This window comes from Hemitrygon akajei, chromosome 28, assembly GCF_048418815.1.
Source record: "Hemitrygon akajei chromosome 28, sHemAka1.3, whole genome shotgun sequence".
Lineage (NCBI taxonomy): Eukaryota > Metazoa > Chordata > Chondrichthyes > Myliobatiformes > Dasyatidae > Hemitrygon > Hemitrygon akajei.
Genome location: NC_133151.1, coordinates 39,696,708 through 39,720,270, shown reverse-complemented (window position 1 = coordinate 39,720,270; position 23,563 = coordinate 39,696,708). Strand labels below are relative to the sequence as shown.

Sequence of the window (23,563 nt, the reverse complement as noted above, 5' to 3'; positions counted from 1 at the left end):
ATCAACCCCCCTCTCCTGTGTACGTCCATCAACCCCCCATCTCCTGCGTACATCTCCATCGACCCCCTCTCCTGTGTACCTTCATCAACCCCCTCTCCTGTGTACATCTCCATCGACCCCCTCTCCTGTGCACATCTCCATCAATCTCACTCTCCTGCGTACATCTCCATCGACCCCCTCTCCTGTGTACCTTCATCAACCCCCTCTCCTGTGTACATCTCCATCGACCCCCTCTCCTGTGCACATCTCCATCAATCTCGCTCTCCTGCGTACATCATCCCCACCATCCTGTGTACATGTCCATCGACCCCCCCTGTCCTGTGTACATCTCCATCAACCCCCCCTGTCCTGTGTACATCTCTATCGACCCCCCTGTCCTGTGTACATCTCCATCAATCCCCCCCCTGTCCTGTGTACATCTCCATCAACCCCCTCTCCTGTGTACATCTCCATCAACCCCCCCCTCTCCTGTGTACATCTCCCATCAACCCCCCCTCTCCTGTGTACCTTCATCAACCCCCATCTCCTGTGTAGATCCCCATCAACCCCCCTCTCCTGTGTACATCTCCATCAACCCCCCTCTCCTGTGTACATCTCCATCAACCCCCCCATCCTGTGTAGATCCCCATCAACCCCCCCTGTCCTGTGTACATCTCCATCAACCCCTCTCCTGTGTACATCTCCATCAACCCCCCCTCTCCTGTGTACATCTCCATCAACCCCCCCCTCTCCTGTGTACCTTCATCAACCCCCATCTCCTGTGTAGATCCCCATCAACCCCCCTCTCTCCTGTGTACATCTCCATCAACCCCCCTCTCCTGTGTACATCTCCATCAACCCCCCCATCCTGTGTAGATCCCCATCAACCCCCCCTGTCCTGTGTACATCTCCATCAACCCCCCCCCCACCCCGTCCCACCTTCAGTTTAAATCCATGATCTGATTTCTGATGTTTCCTTACGGGGAGGAACGGTCTGTTGTTTTATGTCCCTCTAATTTTTTGTACTTCTGCCTGTTGTCCCCTCAGTTTCTGATTTTCCGTAGAAAACAAGTCTTGTTTTGTCAATCTCCTTCGCACTCTCTCCAAAGCCTCCATGTTCTCCTTGTAATGGGGCGAACAGAGCTGAACTGCTCACCACATTTTATTCGAAAGCAACAGGACCTCAGGACTCTTGTGACCTGACCGAGGAAGCGTCCAATGTGATGTGGAAGTGCAAGGAAGCCTACAGACGCTGTTAGGCCGGAGCTTCACACACACACACACACACTCTCTCTCTCTCACACGCACACGCATATCAATCATTCAGTTCTGCGGTGCCGAAGACTTGTGCACCATTTTGCTCTAATTTTATTTGTGTGCTGCTGCCACATTGAAAAACAAATCCTGTCCATGTTGGTGACGACGGTCCATGGATCGGAGAGATTGTTTTGTTCAGAGAAGGCCAATGGGTGCCCGATTCAGGTACACAAGGTTTTCAGTGCAAATGGGCAGATCGTGGGGGAACGTCCCATAACTGTGGGGTGTCGGTAACCCGAGGGTACGTGTTTAAGGAAAAGGGTTGAAGTGGTTTGAGGAGGACTTTATTTCAACTGGAGAAGGGTTGAAATCGGTGTAGTATTTGTCCAGCTGTTGGAGGAGAAGGTATCCATTAACATACAATTACAGCACTGTACGAGTCAGGCACATCCTGTACATCGCTAGGGTGCCTGAGACTTTTGCACAGGACTGTAGTGATTTTATGTATCGCACTGTACTGCTGTTGCAGAAAATGCTAGCACCAGAGGGCATAGTTTTAAGGTGCTTGGAAGCAGGTACGGAGATGTCAGGGGTAAGTTTTTTTACGCGTGGAATGGGCTGCTGGTGACGGTGGTGGAGGCAGAAATGATGCGGTCTTTTAAGAAACTCCTGGATAGGTACATGGAGCTTAGAAATACAGAGGGCTATGGGTAGGCATTGGTGGAGTTAAGGTAAGGACAAGTTCGGCACAGCTTTGTGGGCCGAAGTGTCTGTGTTGTGCTGTAGGTTTTCGATATTTCCATGACAGATGTGAGTGATGATAAGCCTGATTCTGATCCGGGTCTCTATTGTGGACTGAGAGTGGGAAGGGGGCAGGGAGAGGGGAATCATGGTTGGGAAAAGGGGCAGGGAGAGGGAAGCACCAGAGAGACATTCTGTAATGATCAATAAACCGATTGTTTGGAATCAAATGACCTTGCCCGGTGTCTCAGGGCTGGGTGTGTCTGTACCCACCCCTGACACTCCTTCTCTGCCCCCTGTCCCACACCCCTCCCGCGGCGCTCCACCCTCACCATTCCCAATACCCTTAGCACCCACCAGATTTACAAACTCGCTCTCTGCTCCAGGTACAGATATAGTACTGTGTCAAAGTCTCAGGCACCCTATGTGCCCAACACTTTTGCACAGGAATGCCCCTCCACCACTGCCGCCTGTCTTCAATGGCTGTGTCAATCTACCATGATCCCATCGAAGTCGTCTACAAGACCTTGTGAAATGCTTCGAACGTCCGTGTAGTGAATATCCACTGCTTAATCCTCATCTTTATCTAGTTGTCGATCTTACTATTTATTAATTTATCTGTGTGGTGTGTGCGTTCGTGACGTGTGCTGTGTTGGTCCAGAGGCAGGTTGCTCCGTTTGGTGATGTTGCTGCTGTTCCTTTCCACGCCCTGTGATGCATCAGGCAGCAATTCTGACGTTTCTTTTCCTTTTACCGTCTTTGTTTTTGACGGGTTACTCGACCCCACATTCAGATCAAATGTGGGCACGGAGCCGGCCAGATTCGAACCCCAGAACATTTGCCCCATCCGGTGCTGATGCCTCTACGCCACCCGCGGTACACCTCAGTAGCAATAAACTTGATGTAATGTTAAAACTGTACCAGGCATTGGTGAGGCCAAATTTGGAGTATTGTGTACAGTTCTGGTCACCGAATTATAGGAAGGATGTCTACAAAATAGAGAGAGTGCAGAGAAGATTTACCAGAATGTTACCTGGGTTTCAGCGCCTAAGTTACAGAGAAATGTTGAACAAGTTAGGTCTTTATTCTTTGGAGCGTAGAAGATTGGTGGGGGGGGGGGGGACTTGATAGAGGTTTTTAAAATTATGAGGGGGATAGATAGATTTGACGTGGATAGGCTTTTTCCACTGAGAGTAGGAGAGATTCAAACAAGAGGACATGAGTTGAGAGTTAGGGGGCAAAAGTTTAGGAGTAACACGAGGGGGAAGTTTCTTTACTGAGAGAGTGGTAGCTGTGTGGAACGAGCTTCCAGCAGAAAGTGGTAGAGGCAGGTTCGATTTTGTCATTTAAGGTAAAATTGGATAGGTATATGGACAGGAAAGGAATGGAGGGTTATGGGCTGAGTGCGGGTCGGTGGGACTAGGTGAGTAAGCGTTCGGCATAGAATAGCAGGGCCGAGATGGCCTGTTTCCGAGCTGTTATGGTTATATGGTTACACAAAACCCCTCCGGGCTGGCGCAGGGATGTACTGGGCTGGTTCTCTTTGGAGCCAGGGCGCTTCACCATTTAACACACCGGAGCATATGCGTTTCTGTGAGGAACTCGAGGAGAGGAGAGAGTTACCCCCGCGAGTGCCCTCACCACATGAAACTATCGTTGGAAGGATGAGACGGGGAGGCAGGAGGGGTCCGAGGTGGAATTTCTGTCCGCACCAAAACCGCGCGTGGTACTGGAGCCAAGCTGGGCTGGATCGAGGTGAGGTTTTCCGAGACCCCAGGGAGCAGGGAAGGGGCACGGGCTGGGGGGGGATGAGAAGTCACTGCGGGCGCATCGTGGACACCCCACCATCCCCCTTGTGCAGACAATAATTTTGACTCCAGCTTTTCAGGAAGCAAATATTGTTCAGCATTCTCCATACAATGGTGACTGGCTCCCAGAGACAATCCCACTCCTACACGCCAACACTGCTCAACACCCCCCCCCCAGCAGAACCAGGCACACACCCGCCCCCCCTCCTAGAAGCAGCACATTCTTCTCCCCCCGCACTGTGACAGAGTTACTGTTTCTCAGTGCCCCGATGCAGTCCAATGGATCAGAACGGAGGTGTTCGGAATAACTTATACTTGGCCACTTCCTCTCAGCTCTCCTGCCCACACTCCTCGGTCAGGGGGATGTTGCTCACGACCAGCGACAGATCTTCATCCACGTACACGATGGGGACCCAGACCGTCTTCACCGCTTTGCAGCAGTGTTTCTGCGACCCAAAGGAGACGTGATTCAAACCAGCCACGCGGCAATATGCATTACAGTGCAAACTCTCAGCCGCGTGGGGAGACGGACAGGCGAGTTCAGGATGACCGCAAGGCGCGGAGGGAGCTGAGCAGCTCACACAGGGGGCACAGGAGGGGCTCAGCAGGTCAGGCAGTGTCTGTGGAGGTGAATGAGCGGTCGCCGGTTTGGGCCGAGTCCCCCGTCGATGCTGCCTGACCCGCCGAGCTCGTTCAGTATTCCGTGTGTGTGCGCGTTGCTCCACATTTCCATATAGGCCCCACCCACCCACCCACCCCCGTACTCATCTCACAGCCTCTCAGGCAGTTCCATCAGCAGCACCAGCATCCGGGGCATCTTCAAGCCTGTAGACACACACTCAACGATTCAGGAACAGCTTCTTCCCCTCTGCCATCTGGGAGGGGGTACAGGAGCCTGAAGACACACACTCAACGATTCAGGAACAGCTTCTTCCCCTCTGCCATCAGGGAGGGGGTACAGGAGCCTGAAGACACACACTCAACGATTCAGGAACAGCTTCTTCCCCTCTGCCATCTGGGAGGAGGTACAGGAGCCTGAAGACACACACTCAAACGGTTCAGGAACAGCTCCTTCCCCTCTGCCATCAGGGAGGAGGTACAGGAGCCTGAAGACACACACTCAACGGTTCAGGAACAGCTCCTTCCCCTCTGCCATCAGGGAGGAGGTACAGGAGCCTGAAGGACACACACTCAACGGTTCAGGAACAGCTCCTTCCCCTCTGCCATCAGGGAGGAGGTACAGGAGCCTGAAGACACACACTCAACGATTCAGGAACAGCTTCTTCCCCTCTGCCATCAGGGAGGAGGTACAGGAGCCTGAAGGCACACACTCAGCGATTCAGGAACAGCTTCTTCCCCTCTGCCATCAGGGAGGGGGTACAGGAGCCTGAAGGCACACACTCAGCGATTCAGGAACAGCTTCTTCCCCTCTGCCATCAGGGAGGAGGTACAGGAGCCTGAAGACACACACTCAACGATTCAGGAACAGCTTCTTCCCCTCTGCCATCAGGGAGGGGGTACAGGAGCCTGAAGACACACACTCAACGATTCAGGAACAGCTTCTCCCCCTCTGCCATCAGGGAGGAGGTACAGGAGCCTGAAGACACACACTCAACGGTTCAGGAACAGCTTCTCCCCCTCTGCCGTCAGGGAGGAGGTACAGGAGCCTGAAGACACACACTCAACGATTCAGGAACAGCTTCTTCCCCTCTGCCGTCAGGGAGGAGGTACAGGAGCCTGAAGACACACACTCAACGATTCAGGAACAGCTTCTTCCCCTCTGCCGTCAGGGAGGAGGTACAGGAGCCTGAAGACACACACTCAACGATTCAGGAACAGCTTCTTCCCCTCTGCCGTCAGGGAGGGGGTACAGGAGCCTGAAGACACACACTCAGCGATTCAGGAACAGCTTCTTCCCCTCTGCCGTCAGGGAGGAGGTACAGGAGCCTGAAGACACACACTCAACGATTCAGGAACAGCTTCTTCCCCTCTGCCGTCAGGGAGGGGGTACAGGAGCCTGAAGACACACACTCAGCGATTCAGGAACAGCTTCTTCCCCTCTGCCGTCAGGGAGGAGGTACAGGGGCCTGAAGACACACACTCAACGATTCAGGAACAGCTTCTTCCCCTCTGCCATCAGGGAGGGTGTACAGGAGCCTGAAGACACACACTCAACGATTCAGGAACAGCTTCTTCCCCTCTGCCATCAGGGAGGAGGTACAGGAGCCTGAAGACACACACTCAACGATTCAGGAACAGCTTCTTCCCCTCTGCCATCAGGGAGGGGGTACAGGAGCCTGAAGACACACACTCAGCGATTCAGGAACAGCTTCTTCCCCTCTGCCATCAGGGAGGGGGTACAGGAGCCTGAAGACACACACTCAGCGATTCAGGAACAGCTTCTTCCCCTCTGCCATCAGGGAGGAGGTACAGGAGCCTGAAGACACACACTCAGCGATTCAGGAACAGCTTCTCCCCCTCTGCCATCAGGGAGGAGGTACAGGAGCCTGAAGACACACACTCAGCGATTCAGGAACAGCTTCTTCCCCTCTGCCATCAGGGAGGGCGTACAGGAGCCTGAAGACACACACTCAACGATTCAGGAACAGCTTCTTCCCCTCTGCCATCAGGGAGGAGGTACAGGAGCCTGAAGACACACACTCAACGATTCAGGAACAGCTTCTCCCCCTCTGCCATCAGGGAGGAGGTACAGGAGCCTGAAGACACACACTCAGTGATTCAGGAACAGCTTCTCCCCCTCTGGCGTCAGGGAGGAGGTACAGGAGCCTGAAGACACACACTCAATGGTTCAGGAACAGCTTCTTCCCCTCTGCCATCAGGGAGGAGGTACAGGAGCCTGAAGGCACACACTCAATGATTCAGGAACAGCTTCTTCCCCTCTGCCATCAGGGAGGAGGTACAGGAGCCTGAAGACACACACTCAATGGTTCAGGAACAGCTTCTTCCCCTCTGCCATCAGGGAGGAGGTACAGGAGCCTGAAGACACACACTCAGCGATTCAGGAACAGCTTCTTCCCCTCTGCCATCAGGGAGGGGGTACAGGAGCCTGAAGGCACACACTCAGCGATTCAGGAACAGCTTCTTCCCCTCTGCCATCAGGGAGGAGGTACAGGAGCCTGAAGACACACACTCAGTGATTCAGGAACAGCTTCTCCCCCTCTGCTATCAGATTTCTGAATGGACAGAACCCATGAACACCACCTCACTACTTTTTATCCCGTTTTGCACAACTTATTTAATCTAACTTTTAAAAAATATATACTTACTGTAATCTAGTTTTTATTCTGTATTGCGTTGTCCTGCTTTTGCATAATAGCACATTTCACAAGGTGATGCTGGTGATTTTAAATCTGCCTCTGGTGTACAGAGACGGTCTGAGTGAGCAGTGGTCCTGCATTTAGGGTTCGGGGGTGGGTGTGCAATTTGAAGGAGATAAGTAGGGGGAACTTATTTTGCACACAGTGGCGGGGGCCTGGTATGATCTGCCAGATATGGTGGCGGAGGCAAATTAAATCAACATCAGCATGTGCTGAACTGTGATCATTTCATGTATCGCGCTGTACTCTGTCCCAAAATAAACAGATTTCATGACGTGTGTGAGTGATGATAAACCTGATTCTGATCTGGGTCTCTATTGTGGACTGAGAGTGGGAAGGGGGCAGGGAGAGGGGGATCATGGTTGGGAAAAGGGGAAGGGAGAGGGGAGGGAGCGGGAAGCACCAGAGAGACTTTCTGTAATGATCAATAAACCGATCGTTTGGAATCAAATGACCTTGCCTGGTGTCTCAGGGCTGGGTGTGTCTGTACCCGTCCCTGACACTCCTTCTGTGTCCCCTGTCCCACACCCCTCCCGCGGCGCTCCACCCTCACCATTCCCAACATCCTTTGCTCCCGCCAGATTCACAAACTCGCTCTCCGCTCCACGTTGACAAATACAAGATGGTGCCAGGGTCTCAGGCACCCTGGCTGTGTAAACGTGTGCCTGAGACGTTTACACGCCGGGCTTTCTTAGCTGAGGTATTGAGTTCAGGAATCAGGAATTTTTATAAAACTTTGGGTACGCTGCATCCGGAGGGTGACGTCCAGCTCTGGACCCTCCATTACGGGAAGACTGTGGAGGCTTTGGCAGCAGTAGCTGACCAGCATGCTGTCCGGTTAGAGGGCATCTGCTGGGCAACAGCGTATGTGGTTCTGCCACCACGGACCTGCCAGGGGCACTGGCAGAGGCAGTTACATCAGGGGCTCTTAGATGGGCCCATGGGGGGTAGCGAGACGGAGGGTTATGTAGGAGAGAGGGGCTGGATAGGTTGAAACCTTGTGGCCTGGAATGTGCAGCAGAGCTCCACTGCAAGTTCTATCTTTTAACGGGGTTTGTTTTACCTGGAGTGGCAGAGGAAACATTGGGTATCTTTTCCCAGGGTTGAAATGTCGAAAATGAGAGGGCATGGAGATCGAAGGAGGTGTAAGGGGCAAGTGTCTTTCCCACACACAGGATGGTGGGTGCTGGTAATTTCCTGCCTGGGGTGCTGAAGCCGGATATACGCGTCGTGAGCGGAAAGTGGATCGAAGTGGAGGTGGAGTCTCGTGGGCAGGCAGAAGAGTGATTTGAGACTGGAGGGATGTGGGCCACGTACGAGCAGAAAGGATTATGTGTCATTAGCTTCACGAAGACAGCACGATACTGCGGGTTGAAGGGCCTGTACTCTTCCACGTTCTTCAGAAGATTGTGCGCTCAATTTGAGAGGATTGCGCTTCCAGGCCAGCTAGCCCTCCCTCTCCAGTACAAGATTAAGCTGGGCAATTATATCAAAGAGGGTGGCAAAAGTTTCTTCAAATCCATCAAGTGTAAGAGAGTAGTGAGCGTAGATATCGGACTGGTGGAAGACGATGCTGGAGAGGTAGTCGTGGGGGGCAATGAAATGACAGATGAATATTTTGCATCAGTCTTCACTGTGGAAGGCACTGGCAGTGGGCCAGATGCTCGAGTGTGTCAGGGGGCAGAAGTGAGTGAAGTTGTCACTACTCGGGAGAAGGTTCTCGGGAAATTTTGAGGTCTGAGGGCAGATAAGTCACCTGGACCAGATGGGCTACACCCCAGGGTTCTGAAAGAGGTGGCTGGAGAGATTGTGGAGCCATTAGTAATGACCTTTCAAGAATCAATGGATTCTGGCTTGGTTCTGGTGGACTGGAAAATTGCAAAAGCCACTCCATTTTTCAAGAAGAGAGAGACAGGCAGAAGAAAGGAAATTGTAGGCCAATTAGACTGACTCCAGGGGTTAGAAAGGTGTTGGTGTTGACTGATAAGGAAGTTGTTTCACTGTACGTGGAGGCACATGATAAAATAGGCCAAAGTCAGGATGGTTTCCTCAAGGGGAAATCTTGCCTGACAAATCTGTTGGGATTCTTTGAAGAAGTAACAAGCAGGATGGAGAAAGGAAAATCGACTGATGTTTTGCACTGGGATATTCTGAAGGCTTTTGACAAGTTGCCACACATGAGGCTGCGTAACAAGCTACGAGCCAATGGCATTGCTTTGAAAAGATTCTAGCACGGATAAAGCAGTGGCTGGCTGGCAGGAGGCAAAGAGCGGGAATAAAGGGAACCTTTTCTGGTTGGCTGCTGGTGACTAGTGGGCAGGAGATTGGGTCTGAGAGGGAATTGGATCAGCCACGATGAAATGGCAGAGCAGACTCAATGAGCCTAATGGCCTAATTCTGCTCCTATATCTTATGGTCTTATGATAAACTTGATTCTGATGCGGACTGAGAGTGGGAAGGGGGCAGGGAGAGGGGAATCATGGTTGGGAAAAGGGGAAGGGAGAGGGGAGGGAGCGGGAAGCACCAGAGAGACATTCTGTAATGATCAATAAACCGATTGTTTGGAATCAAATGACCTTGCCTAGTGTCTCAGGGCTGGGTGTGTCTGTACCCACCCCCGACACTCCTTCTCTGCCCCCTGTCCCACACCCCTTCCGCGGCGCTCCACCCTCACCATTCCCAACATCCTTTGCTCCCGCCAGATTTACAAACTCGCTCTCCGCTCCACATTGATAAATACAGTACTGTGTAAAAATCGTAAGCACCCGTGCTATGTACTGTACACAACAATGAGGTTTGTCTCAGCCTCAAAATAAAGTAATCTAGTTTAAAAAAAGACTGTCAGCCTGTCAATGTGCAGAAAAAAAAAGAACAAATCGTGCTAACAATAAAAGTAAGCAAATGGAATTCAGGACTGCAGTTCACGGCCACAAAGCCAGTCGCAGCCGATCCAGGAGCCCGTTAGTCGCAGGCCGCAGCCTCTGTTCAGTGCAGAGACGGGTAAACCTCGTGGGGCAGCGAGCCGAACCAGCTCATCCCTCACCTCCGGCCCTGACCCCCTGACCTTTCCCATCTGGCCCGGTCAGCTGAACCTCGGGACATTCCTTGCCCTCGAAAGTGGGCCCTGCTGCTTTGATATGCTTTTGGGCCCCGGGACCCGTGCCCTGCCCCCTGGGTTAGGCCTGGAACCGACCTTTCCAAGCTGGCCTGTGCTTAATTTGGCCAGACAGCAGCGAGGTGCTTTCACACAGCTTTTGCAAATTTGCCTGCCAGGGCATCGGTCCCTCTCTGGTTCAAGTGCAAGTCATCTCTCTTGCTGTTGTCAGAGAGATCGCAATGGTAAGACCTTTGTCAGTCTGCTGGCTGTTCGGCAAACTCCAAAACCTGGGCCTCTGTAGCCGGATCCTGACTGGAAGACCATAGTCTGTGCGGATTGGAAATAACATTTCCATCTCGCTGACAATCAACCCTCGAAGCTCCACGGGGGGGTGTGCTTAGCCCACTGCTCCGGTCCTCATCGAGGAATGAGGACCGGAAAGGGTCAGCTGTTCCAACTTTCCCGATGTCAACATCTCCGAGGATTTATCGAGGGCCTGACACGTTGGGAAACTACAACAGCAGCCGTAAGGCGTTAGGAGTTTCAGGGGATCGGGTTTGTCAGCAAAGACTCTCGTAAGTTTCTACGGAGGTACCGTGGAGAGCATTCTGACTGGCTGCATCACCGTCTGGTATGGGCGGTGGGGCGGCGGGCGGGGTCACCGCACAGGATCAGGAGAAGCCGCAGAAAGTTTTAAACTCAGCCAGCTCCGTCATGGGCACTAGCCTCCCCAGCAATGAGGACATCTAGAAAAGACAACGCCTCAAAAAGGCAGCATCTCCCTCCGTTGAGGACCCCCGTCACCCAGGACGTGCCCTCTTCTCATTGCTACCATCAGGGAGGAAGATTACAGATATTGTGTGTGTGTGTGTGTGTCACCGTTGACAGACCTGTTCTAACTCTAACCTAATTGTGGAACAATTGACAATTAACCTACCATGTATGTCTTTGGGCTGTGGGAGGAAGTTTTAAAGTTATTTCTGGGCACAGAACCACCCTATCTCAGGGATATTAAACCCGGTCTGAACCCGGATCCCTACCCGGAGACACCAACTTCTCAGATAAGCCGTCTAGCCTGTCCCTCTGTTTCTGACCTCTCCAGCACGTGGCACTGGGAGTGCTTCAGGGAACACTAGCTTCAAGATCCTCTGCTTCCTGATTGACAGATTGAGATACAATGTGGAATAGGCCCTTCAGCTGACTTAATGTCACCAACTTAATGTGAAATGTCAGGAGGATGTTATGAGAATGCAGGGTGACTTGGACAGGTTGGGTGAGTGGGCAAATGTATGGCAGATGCAGTTTAATGTGGATAAATGTGAGGTTATCCACTTTGGTGGCAAGAACAGGAAGGCAGATTACTATCTGAATGGAGTCAAGTTAGGAAAAGGGGAAGCACAACGAGATCTAGGTGTTCATGTACATCAGTCAATGAAAGCAAGCATTCAGGTACAGCAGGCAGTGAAGAAAGCTAATGGCATGCTGGCCTTTATAACAAGAGGAATTGAGTATAGGAGTAAAGAGGTCCTTCTGCAGCTGTACAGGGCCCTGGCGAGACCCCACCTGGAGTATTGTGTACAGTTTTGGTCTCCAAATTTGAGGAAGGACATTCTTGCTATTGAGTGAGTGCAGCGTAGGTTCACAAGGTTAATTCCCGGAATGGCGGGACTGTCATATGTTGAAAGATTGGAGCGACTGGGCTTGTATACACTGGAATTTAGAAGGATGAGAGGGGATCTGATTGAAATATATAAGATTATTAAGAGATTGGACACGTTGGAGGCAGGAAGCATGTTCCCGCTGATGGGTGAGTCCAGAACTAGAGGCCACAGTTTAAGAATAAGGGGTAGGCCATTTAGAACAGAGATGCGGAAAAACTTTTTCATCCAGAGAGTGGTGGATATATGGAATGCTCTGCCCCAGAAGGCAGTGGCGGCCAAGTCTCTGGATGCATTCAAGAGAGAGTTAGATAGAGCTCTTATAGATAGCGGGGTCAAGGGATATGGGGAGAGGGCAGGGATGGGGTACTGATTGTGTATGATCAGCCATGATCACAGTGAATGGCAGTGCTGGCTAGAAGGGCCGAATGGCCTACTCCTGCACCTACTGTCTATTGTCTATTAACCCCAGCCTAATCACGGGACCATTAGCAATGACCAATTTACCGTCTTTAGACCACGGGAGGAAACCGGAGCACCTGGAGGAGACCACATGGCCACAGGGAGAACATCCACACTCCCTGCAGGCAGCTACCCAGGTCGCCCGTACCTTTTATACCAATGCCCTGCCCCACGAGTGCTTTCCCAGCCTCATAGAGATATCCTTGACCTTGGCACCCGGAGACAGCACACCAAGGAGAGGCTGCGAGCATTAGGACTTCAATCCCTGGCGTTCAGGAGACCAGATAGTGGTGTTTGAGATCTTGAGAGGTGAAAGCACACAGTCTTACCCCCAGGGAGATTGGAGGTGGGGGGGGAGGGTGACACAAAGGTTGGGGAACGTTTGGAATGGGCGGCTGGTAAAACAGTGGTTTGAGGCAGGCACCTTACTGACGTTTAAAAGCCATCAGGGACAGTCGAGCTTTAGAAGGCTGGTACGTTTTGTAATTTAAAAACATTAAATTAAATTAAGTTAAATTAAATTAATTCAAAGGAATTAATTCATATTCTGCATGGAGGTCGGTCACCAGTGGAGTGCCTCAGGGATCTGTTCTGGGACCTTTTCTCTTCGTGATTTTTATAAATGACCTGGATGAGGAAGTGGAGGGATGGGTTAGTAAGTTTGCTGATGACACAAAGGTTGGAGGTGTTGTGGATAGTGTGGAGGGATGTCAGAGGTTACAGCAGAGGGTTGTGACTAGTGGTGTCCCACAAGGATCTGTTCTGGGACCTCTACTTCTTGTGATTTTTATTAACAACCTGGATGAGTGGATGGAAGGGTGGGTTGGCAAGTTTGCAGATGACACAAAGATTAGTGGTGTTGTAGATAGTGTAGAGGATTGTCGAAGATTGCAGAGAGACATTGATAGGATGCAAAACTGGGCTGAGAAGTGGCGGATGGAATTCAACCCAGATAAGTGTGAAGTGGTTCATTTTGGTAGGTCAAATATGTTGGCAGAATATAGTATTAATGGTAAAACTCTTGGTAGTGTGGAGGATCAGAGGGATCTTGGGGTCCAATTCCATAGGACACTCAAAGCAGCTGCGCAGGTTGACTCTGTGGTTAAGAAAGCATATGGTGTATTGGCCTTCATCAATCGTGGAATTGAATTTAGGAGCCAAGAGGTAATTTTGCAGCTACATAGGACCCTGGTCAGACCTCACTTGGAGTACTGTGCTCAGTTCTAGTCGCCTCACTACAGGAAGGATGTGGAAGCCATATAAAGGGTGCGGAGGAGATTTACAAGGATGTTGCCTGGATTGGGGAGCATGCCTTATGAGAATAGGTTGAGTGAACTTGGCCTTTTCTCCTTGGAGCGACGGAGGATGAGAGGTGACCTGATAGAGGTGTATAAGATGATGTGAGGCATTGATAGTGTGGATAGTCAGAGGCTTTTCCCCAGGGCTGAAATGGCTGCCACAAGAGGACACAGGTTTAAGGTGCTGGGGAGTAGGTACAGAGGAGAAGTCAGGGGTAAGTTTTTTACTCAGAGAGTGGTGAGTGTGTGGAATGGGCTGCCGGCGACGGTGGTGGAGGCGGATATGATAGGGTCTTTTAAGAGTCTCGTGGATAGGTACATGGAGCTTAGAATGGGTAACCCTGGGTAATTTCTAAGGTAGGGACATGTTCGACACAGCTTTGTGGGCCGAAGGGCCTGTATTGTGCTGTAGGTTTTCTATGTTGCTATGAAAGTGCGGGAGTCTGAAATGTGAGTCTGAGTTTGTGAGGCAGGCACGTATCTCTTGGAAGGGTGAGAATGCTTAATCAGTCAATATATGTGCAGGATTACTCAAATATTAAACACACAGCAAAAGCTCTGGGACAAATGACTGCACATGGGGCTAGTTCAACGGGCAGCATGAATGAGACGGTCTGAGGTCCTTCCCTCAGCCAACTCCCCCGTCTCCTCTGTGCCAGTCCCAGGGGCAAACAGAAGAGCTTCACAACATCTCGGGCTGAGGATCCCACTGGAGACCAATACCTACCCTGTGAGACGTGCGACTCGAAGACGTTTGGTTGCGGTGACAGTTACGGGCCATTACGTCGCGTGGGTGCCTGCAGCTAGCACAGTGCACGTATGTTATCAGCTCCGGGTACAGAATCCAGTCTTGCCAGCCGAGATCTGGAGAAAAACATCGGGTGAGTGTGGTGAGATCTTACACCTCAAAGTTCAAGTGTAATTGTCAGTCAACCGTACATGAATACAGGTAAACAAAACTGTTATTCCGAGACCAACATGCAAAACACAGCATCAACAGTCACACACAACACCAACAGTCACACACAGCAGCAGCAGTCGCACACAGAACCATCAGTCACACACAGCACCAACAGTCACACACAGCAGCAGCAGTCGCACACAGAACCATCAGTCACACACAACACCAACAGTCACACACAGAACTAACAGTCACAGACAGCACCAACAGTCACACACAGAACTGACAGTCACACACAACACTATCAGTCACACACAGCACCAACAGTCACACACAACACCATCAGTCACATACAGCACCAATCGTCACACACAGCACCAACAGTCACACACAACACCATCAGTCACATACAGCACCAACCGTCACACACAGCACCAACAATCACACACACCATCAGTCACACACAACACGATTAGTCACACACAGCACCAAAAGTCACACACAACACTGACAGTCACACACAGAACTGACAGTCACACACAGAACTAACAGTCTCAGACAGCACCAACAGTCACACACAGAACCGACAGTCACACACAACACTATCAGTCACACACAGCACCAACAGTCACACACAACACCATCAGTCACATACAGCACCAATCGTCACACACAGCACCAACAGTCACACACAACACCATCAGTCACATACAGCACCAACCGTCACACACAGCACCAACAATCACACACACCATCAGTCACACACAACACGATTAGTCACACACAGCACCAAAAGTCACACACAACACTGACAGTCACACACAGAACTGACAGTCACACACAACACCAACAGTCACACACAGAACTAACAGTCTCAGACAGCACCAACAGTCACACACAGAACCGACAGTCACACACAACAACAACAGTCACACACAACATCAGTCACACACAACACGATCAGTCACACACAGCACCAAAAGTCACACACAACACTGACAGTCACACACAACATTGAGAGTCACACACAGAACTGACAGTCACACACAACACCAACAGTCACACACAGAACTAACAGTCACACACAGAACCGACAGTCACACACAACACCATCAGTCACACACAGCACCAACAGTCACACACAGAACCATCGGTCACACACAGCAGCAGCAGTCACACACAGAACCAACAGTCACACACAACACCATCGGTCACACACAGCAGCAGCAGTCACACACAGAACCAACAGTCACACACAGCATCAACAGCTACACACAGAACCAACAGTCACACACAACACCATCGCTCACACACAGCAGCAGCAGTCACACACAGAACCAAGTCACACACAGCACCTACAGTTACACACAGAACCAACAGTCACAGACAGCACCAACAGTCACACACAGAACCAACAGTCACACACAACACTATCAGTGACACACAGCACCAACAGTCACACACAACACCATCAGTGACACACAGCACCAAAAGTCACATACAACATTGACAGTCACACACAGAACCATCAGTCACACACAACACCAACAGTCACACACAGAACTAACAGTCACACACAGCACCAACAGTCACACACAGAACCGAGAGTCACACACAACACCAACAGTGACCGTCAGGCTCAGGGTCAGCTCCTTCATCATGATTATAAGATTATTAAATCGTTCTGTGCGTAGTGTAGAGGTGAGCATATCGCTCTCCAGTCAAGGTGACATGGGCTGTATACCCACTGAGTTTCTACGTTCTGCTCGTGATTTGGTGGGTCAACAGGCAGAGTGGTTGGTGGGTTCTGTGCCCTCTGGTCCTAGACTCCCCACTATAGAAAACATCCTCTCCAAATCCACATTATCTGTGTCCTCTGGTCCTACACTCCCCCACTATAGGAAACATCCTCTCCACATCCACTCTATCTGTGTCCTCTGGTCCTAGACTCCCCCAGTATAGGAAACATCCTCTCCACATCCACTCTATCTGTGTCCACTCGTCCTAGACTCCCCCACGATAGAAAACATCCTCTCCACATCCACTCTATCAGTGTCCTCTGGTCCTAGACTCCCCCACTATAGGAAACATCCTCTCCACATCCACTCTATCTGTGTCCTCTGGTCCTAGACTACCCCACTATAGGAACCATCCTCTCCACATCCACTCTATCTGTGTCCTCTGGTCCTGGCCTCCCCCACTATAGGAAACATCCTATCCACATCCACTCTATCCGTCCTCTGGTCCTAGACTCCCCCACTATAGGAAACATCCTCTCCACATCCACACTACCTGTCCTCTGGTCCTAGACTACCCCACTATAGGAAACACCCTCACCACATCCACTCTATCTGAGTCCTCTGGTCCGAGACTCCCCCACTATAGGAAACATCCTCTCCACATACACTCTATCTGAGTCCTCTGGTCCTAGACTCCCCCACTATAGGAAACATCCTCTCGACATCCACTCTATCTGTGTCCTCTGGTCCTAGACTCCCCCAATATAGGAAACATCCTCTCCACATCCACTCTATCTGTGTCCTCTGGTCCTAGACTCCCCCACCATAGGAAACATCCCCTCCACATGCACTCTATCTGTCCTCTGGTCCGAGACTCCCCCACTATAAGAAACATCCTTTCCACATCCACTCTATCTGTGTCCTCTGGTCCTAGACTCCCCACTATAGGAAACATCCTCTCCACATCCACTCTATCTGTGTCCTCTGGTCCTAGACTCCCCCAGTATAGGAAACATCCTCTCCACGTCCACTCTATCTGTGTCCTCTGGTCCGAGAATCCCCACTATAGGAAACATCCTCTCCACATCCACTCTATCTGTGTCCACTCGTCCTAGACTCCCCCACGATAGAAAACATCCTCTCCACATCTACTCTATCAGTGTCCTCTGGTCCTAGACTCCCCCACTATAGGAAACATCCTCTCCACATCCACTCTATCTGTGTCCTCTGGTCCTGGCCTCCCCCACTATAGGAAACATCCTCTCCACATCCACTCTAACCGTCCTCTGGTCCTAGACTACCCCACTATAGGAAACATCCTCTCCACATCCACTCTATCTGTGTCCTCTGGTCCTAGACTCCCCCACTATAGGAAACATCCTCTCCATATCCTCTCTATCTGTGTCCTCTGGTCCAAGACTCCCACACTATAGGAAACATCCTCTCCACATTCACTGTATCTGTGTCCTCTAATCCTAGACTCCCCCACGATAGGAAACATCCTCTCCACATCCACTCTATCTGTGTCCTCTGGTCCTTGACTCCCCCACTATAGGAAACATCCTCTCCACATCCACTCAGTCTGTGTCCTCTGGTCCTAGACTCCCCCAGTATAGGAAACATCCTCTCCACATCCACTCTATCTGTGTCCTCTGGTCCAAGACTCCCACACTATAGGAAACATCCTCTCCACATCCACTCTATCTGTGTCCTCTGGTCCAAGACTCCCCCACTATAGGAAACATCCTCTCCACATCCACTCTATCTGTGTCCTCTGGTCCTAGACTCCCCCACTATAGGAAACATCCTCTCCACGTCCACTCTATCTGTGTCCTCTGGTCCAAGACTCCCCCACGATAGGAAACATCCTCTCCACATCCACTCTATCTGTGTCCACTCATCCTAGACTCCCCCACGATAGAAAACATCCTCTCCATATTCGCTCTGTCTGTGCCCTCTGGTGCTACAATCCCCTACTATAGGAAATATCCTCACCAAATCCAGTCTATCTGTGTCCTCTGGACCTGGACTCCCCCACTATAGGAAACATCCTCGCCAAATCCAATCTATCTCTGTCTTCTGGTCCTGGACTCTCCCACTATAGGAAACATCCTCTCCACATCCACTCTATCTGTGCCCTCTGGTCCAAGACTCCCCCACGATAGGAAACATCCTCTCCGCATCCACTCTATCTTTGTTCTCTGGTCCTAGACTCCCCCACTACAGGGAACATCCTCTCCACATCCACTCTAACCATGTCCTGTGGCCCCAGACTCCCCCAGTTTTGGAAACATCCTCTCCACATCCACTCTATCTGTGCCCTCTGGTCCTACAATCCCCTACTATAGGAAACATCCTCGCCAAATGCACTCTATCTTTGTCCTCTCCTCCTGGACTCCCCCACTATAGGAAACATCCTCTCCACATCCAGTCTATCTGTGTCCTCTGGTCCTAGACTCCCGCATTATAGGAAACATCCTCTCTACATCCAATCTATCTGTGTCCTCTGGTCCCAGACTGCCTCACTGTAGGAAACTTCCTCTCCACATCCACTCTATCTGTGTCCTCCGGTTTTGTTCACCCCACTATAGAAAACATCCTTTCCACATCTACTCCATCTATGTCCTCTGGTCCTAGAATCCCCCACTATAGGCAACATCCTCTCCACATCCACTCTATCTGTTCCCTCTGGTCCTGGACTCCCCTAATATAGGAAACATCCTCTCCACATCCACTCTATCTGTTTCCTCTGGTCCTAGAATCCCCCACTATAGGAAACATCCTCTCCACTTCCACTCTATCTGTGTCCTCTGGTCCTAGAATCCCCCACTATAGGAAACATCCTCTCCACATCCACTCTATCTGTGTCCTCTGGTCCCAGACTCCCCCACTATAGGAAACATCCTCTCCACTTCCACTCTATCTGTGTCCTCTGGTCCTAGAATCCCTCACTATAGGAAACATCCTCTCCACATGCACTCTACCTACTCTATCTGTGTCCACAGCTCCTAGACACCCCCACTATTGGCAACATCCTCTCCACATCCACTCTATCTGTCCTCTGGTCCTAGACTCCCCCACTATAGGAAACATCCTATCCACATCCACTCTATCTGTTCCCTCTGGTCCTGGACTCCCCTACTATAGGAAACATCCTCTCCACATCCACTCTATCTGTTTCCTCTGGTCCTAGAATCCCCCACTATAGGAAACATCCTCTCCATAACCACTTTATCTTTGCCCTCTGGTCCTAGACTCCCCCACTATAGGAAACAGCCTCTCCACATCCACTCTATCGGTGTCCTCAGGTCCTAGACTCCCTCAACATAGGAAACGTCCTCTCCACATCCACTTTATCTGTGCCCTCTAGACCTGGACTCCCCCACTATAACGAAACATCCTCTCCACATCCACTCTATCTGTGTCCTCTGGTCCTAGACTCCCCCACCATAGGAAACATCCCCTCCACATGCACTCTATCTGTCCTCTGGTCCGAGACTCCCCCACTATAAGAAACATCCTTTCCACATCCACTCTATCTGTGTCCTCTGGTCCTAGACTCCCCACTATAGGAAACATCCTCTCCACATCCACTCTATCTGTGTCCTCTGGTCCTAGACTCCCCCAGTATAGGAAACATCCTCTCCACGTCCACTCTATCTGTGTCCTCTGGTCCGAGAATCCCCACTATAGGAAACATCCTCTCCACATCCACTCTATCTGTGTCCACTCGTCCTAGACTCCCCCACGATAGAAAACATCCTCTCCACATCTACTCTATCAGTGTCCTCTGGTCCTAGACTCCCCCACTATAGGAAACATCCTCTCCACATCCACTCTATCTGTGTCCTCTGGTCCTGGCCTCCCCCACTATAGGAAACATCCTCTCCACATCCACTCTAACCGTCCTCTGGTCCTAGACTACCCCACTATAGGAAACATCCTCTCCACATCCACTCTATCTGTGTCCTCTGGTCCTAGACTCCCCCACTATAGGAAACACCCTCTCTATATCCACTCTATCTGTGTCCTCTGGTCCTAGACTCCCCCACTATAGGAAACATCCTCTCCATATCCTCTCTATCTGTGTCCTCTGGTCCAAGACTCCCACACTATAGGAAACATCCTCTCCACATTCACTGTATCTGTGTCCTCTAATCCTAGACTCCCCCACGATAGGAAACATCCTCTCCACATCCACTCTATCTGTGTCCTCTGGTCCTTGACTCCCCCACTATAGGAAACATCCTCTCCACATCCACTCAGTCTGTGTCCTCTGGTCCTAGACTCCCCCAGTATAGGAAACATCCTCTCCACATCCACTCTATCTGTGTCCTCTGGTCCAAGACTCCCACACTATAGGAAACATCCTCTCCACATCCACTCTATCTGTGTCCTCTGGTCCAAGACTCCCCCACTATAGGAAACATCCTCTCCACATCCACTCTATCTGTGTCCTCTGGTCCTAGACTCCCCCACTATAGGAAACATCCTCTCCACGTCCACTCTATCTGTGTCCTCTGGTCCAAGACTCCCCCACGATAGGAAACATCCTCTCCACATCCACTCTATCTGTGTCCACTCATCCTAGACTCCCCCACGATAGAAAACATCCTCTCCATATTCGCTCTGTCTGTGCCCTCTGGTGCTACAATCCCCTACTATAGGAAATATCCTCACCAAATCCAGTCTATCTGTGTCCTCTGGACCTGGACTCCCCCACTATAGGAAACATCCTCGCCAAATCCAATCTATCTCTGTCTTCTGGTCCTGGACTCTCCCACTATAGGAAACATCCTCTCCACATCCACTCTATCTGTGCCCTCTGGTCCAAGACTCCCCCACGATAGGAAACATCCTCTCCGCATCCACTCTATCTTTGTTCTCTGGTCCTAGACTCCCCCACTACAGGGAACATCCTCTCCACATCCACTCTAACCATGTCCTGTGGCCCCAGACTCCCCCAGTTTTGGAAACATCCTCTCCACATCCACTCTATCTGTGCCCTCTGGTCCTACAATCCCCTACTATAGGAAACATCCTCTCCATATCCTCTCTATCTGTGTCCTCTGGTCCAAGACTCCCACACTATAGGAAACATCCTCTCCACATTCACTGTATCTGTGTCCTCTAATCCTAGACTCCCCCACGATAGGAAACATCCTCTCCACATCCACTCTATCTGTGTCCTCTGGTCCTTGACTCCCCCACTATAGGAAACATCCTCTCCACATCCACTCAGTCTGTGTCCTCTGGTCCTAGACTCCCCCAGTATAGGAAACATCCTCTCCACATCCACTCTATCTGTGTCCTCTGGTCCAAGACTCCCACACTATAGGAAACATCCTCTCCACATCCACTCTATCTGTGTCCTCTGGTCCAAGACTCCCCCACTATAGGAAACATCCTCTCCACATCCACTCTATCTGTGTCCTCTGGTCCTAGACTCCCCCACTATAGGAAACATCCTCTCCACGTCCACTCTATCTGTGTCCTCTGGTCCAAGACTCCCCCACGATAGGAAACATCCTCTCCACATCCACTCTATCTGTGTCCACTCATCCTAGACTCCCCCACGATAGAAAACATCCTCTCCATATTCGCTCTGTCTGTGCCCTCTGGTGCTACAATCCCCTACTATAGGAAATATCCTCACCAAATCCAGTCTATCTGTGTCCTCTGGACCTGGACTCCCCCACTATAGGAAACATCCTCGCCAAATCCAATCTATCTCTGTCTTCTGGTCCTGGACTCTCCCACTATAGGAAACATCCTCTCCACATCCACTCTATCTGTGCCCTCTGGTCCAAGACTCCCCCACGATAGGAAACATCCTCTCCGCATCCACTCTATCTTTGTTCTCTGGTCCTAGACTCCCCCACTACAGGGAACATCCTCTCCACATCCACTCTAACCATGTCCTGTGGCCCCAGACTCCCCCAGTTTTGGAAACATCCTCTCCACATCCACTCTATCTGTGCCCTCTGGTCCTACAATCCCCTACTATAGGAAACATCCTCGCCAAATGCACTCTATCTTTGTCCTCTCCTCCTGGACTCCCCCACTATAGGAAACATCCTCTCCACATCCAGTCTATCTGTGTCCTCTGGTCCTAGACTCCCGCATTATAGGAAACATCCTCTCTACATCCAATCTATCTGTGTCCTCTGGTCCCAGACTGCCTCACTGTAGGAAACTTCCTCTCCACATCCACTCTATCTGTGTCCTCCGGTTTTGTTCACCCCACTATAGAAAACATCCTTTCCACATCTACTCCATCTATGTCCTCTGGTCCTAGAATCCCCCACTATAGGCAACATCCTCTCCACATCCACTCTATCTGTTCCCTCTGGTCCTGGACTCCCCTAATATAGGAAACATCCTCTCCACATCCACTCTATCTGTTTCCTCTGGTCCTAGAATCCCCCACTATAGGAAACATCCTCTCCACTTCCACTCTATCTGTGTCCTCTGGTCCTAGAATCCCCCACTATAGGAAACATCCTCTCCACATCCACTCTATCTGTGTCCTCTGGTCCCAGACTCCCCCACTATAGGAAACATCCTCTCCACTTCCACTCTATCTGTGTCCTCTGGTCCTAGAATCCCTCACTATAGGAAACATCCTCTCCACATGCACTCTACCTACTCTATCTGTGTCCACAGCTCCTAGACACCCCCACTATTGGCAACATCCTCTCCACATCCACTCTATCTGTCCTCTGGTCCTAGACTCCCCCACTATAGGAAACATCCTATCCACATCCACTCTATCTGTTCCCTCTGGTCCTGGACTCCCCTACTATAGGAAACATCCTCTCCACATCCACTCTATCTGTTTCCTCTGGTCCTAGAATCCCCCACTATAGGAAACATCCTCTCCATAACCACTTTATCTTTGCCCTCTGGTCCTAGACTCCCCCACTATAGGAAACAGCCTCTCCACATCCACTCTATCGGTGTCCTCAGGTCCTAGACTCCCTCAACATAGGAAACGTCCTCTCCACATCCACTTTATCTGTGCCCTCTAGACCTGGACTCCCCCACTATAACGAAACATCCTCTCCACATCCACTCTATCTGTGTCCTCTGGTCCTAGACTCCCCCACCATAGGAAACATCCCCTCCACATGCACTCTATCTGTCCTCTGGTCCGAGACTCCCCCACTATAAGAAACATCCTTTCCACATCCACTCTATCTGTGTCCTCTGGTCCTAGACTCCCCACTATAGGAAACATCCTCTCCACATCCACTCTATCTGTGTCCTCTGGTCCTAGACTCCC

General features: G+C 50.9%; 1 protein-coding gene across 1 annotated transcript in view; it reads right to left on the bottom strand.

Annotated features, from left to right (window-relative positions):
• Positions 1-4,055: 4,055 nt before the first annotated feature.
• LOC140717862 (uncharacterized) overlaps positions 4,056-23,563 on the bottom strand; it is a 637,745-nt gene continuing 618,237 nt past the window's right edge. Inside the window, exons 4-5 of the mRNA XM_073031583.1 lie at positions 14,366-14,502; positions 4,056-4,231 (exon numbers count right to left, since the gene is read on the bottom strand). Coding sequence (XP_072887684.1) covers positions 4,115-4,231; positions 14,366-14,502 — 254 coding nt within the window. The 3' untranslated portion in view covers positions 4,056-4,114. The remainder of the gene's footprint in view (positions 4,232-14,365; positions 14,503-23,563) is intronic.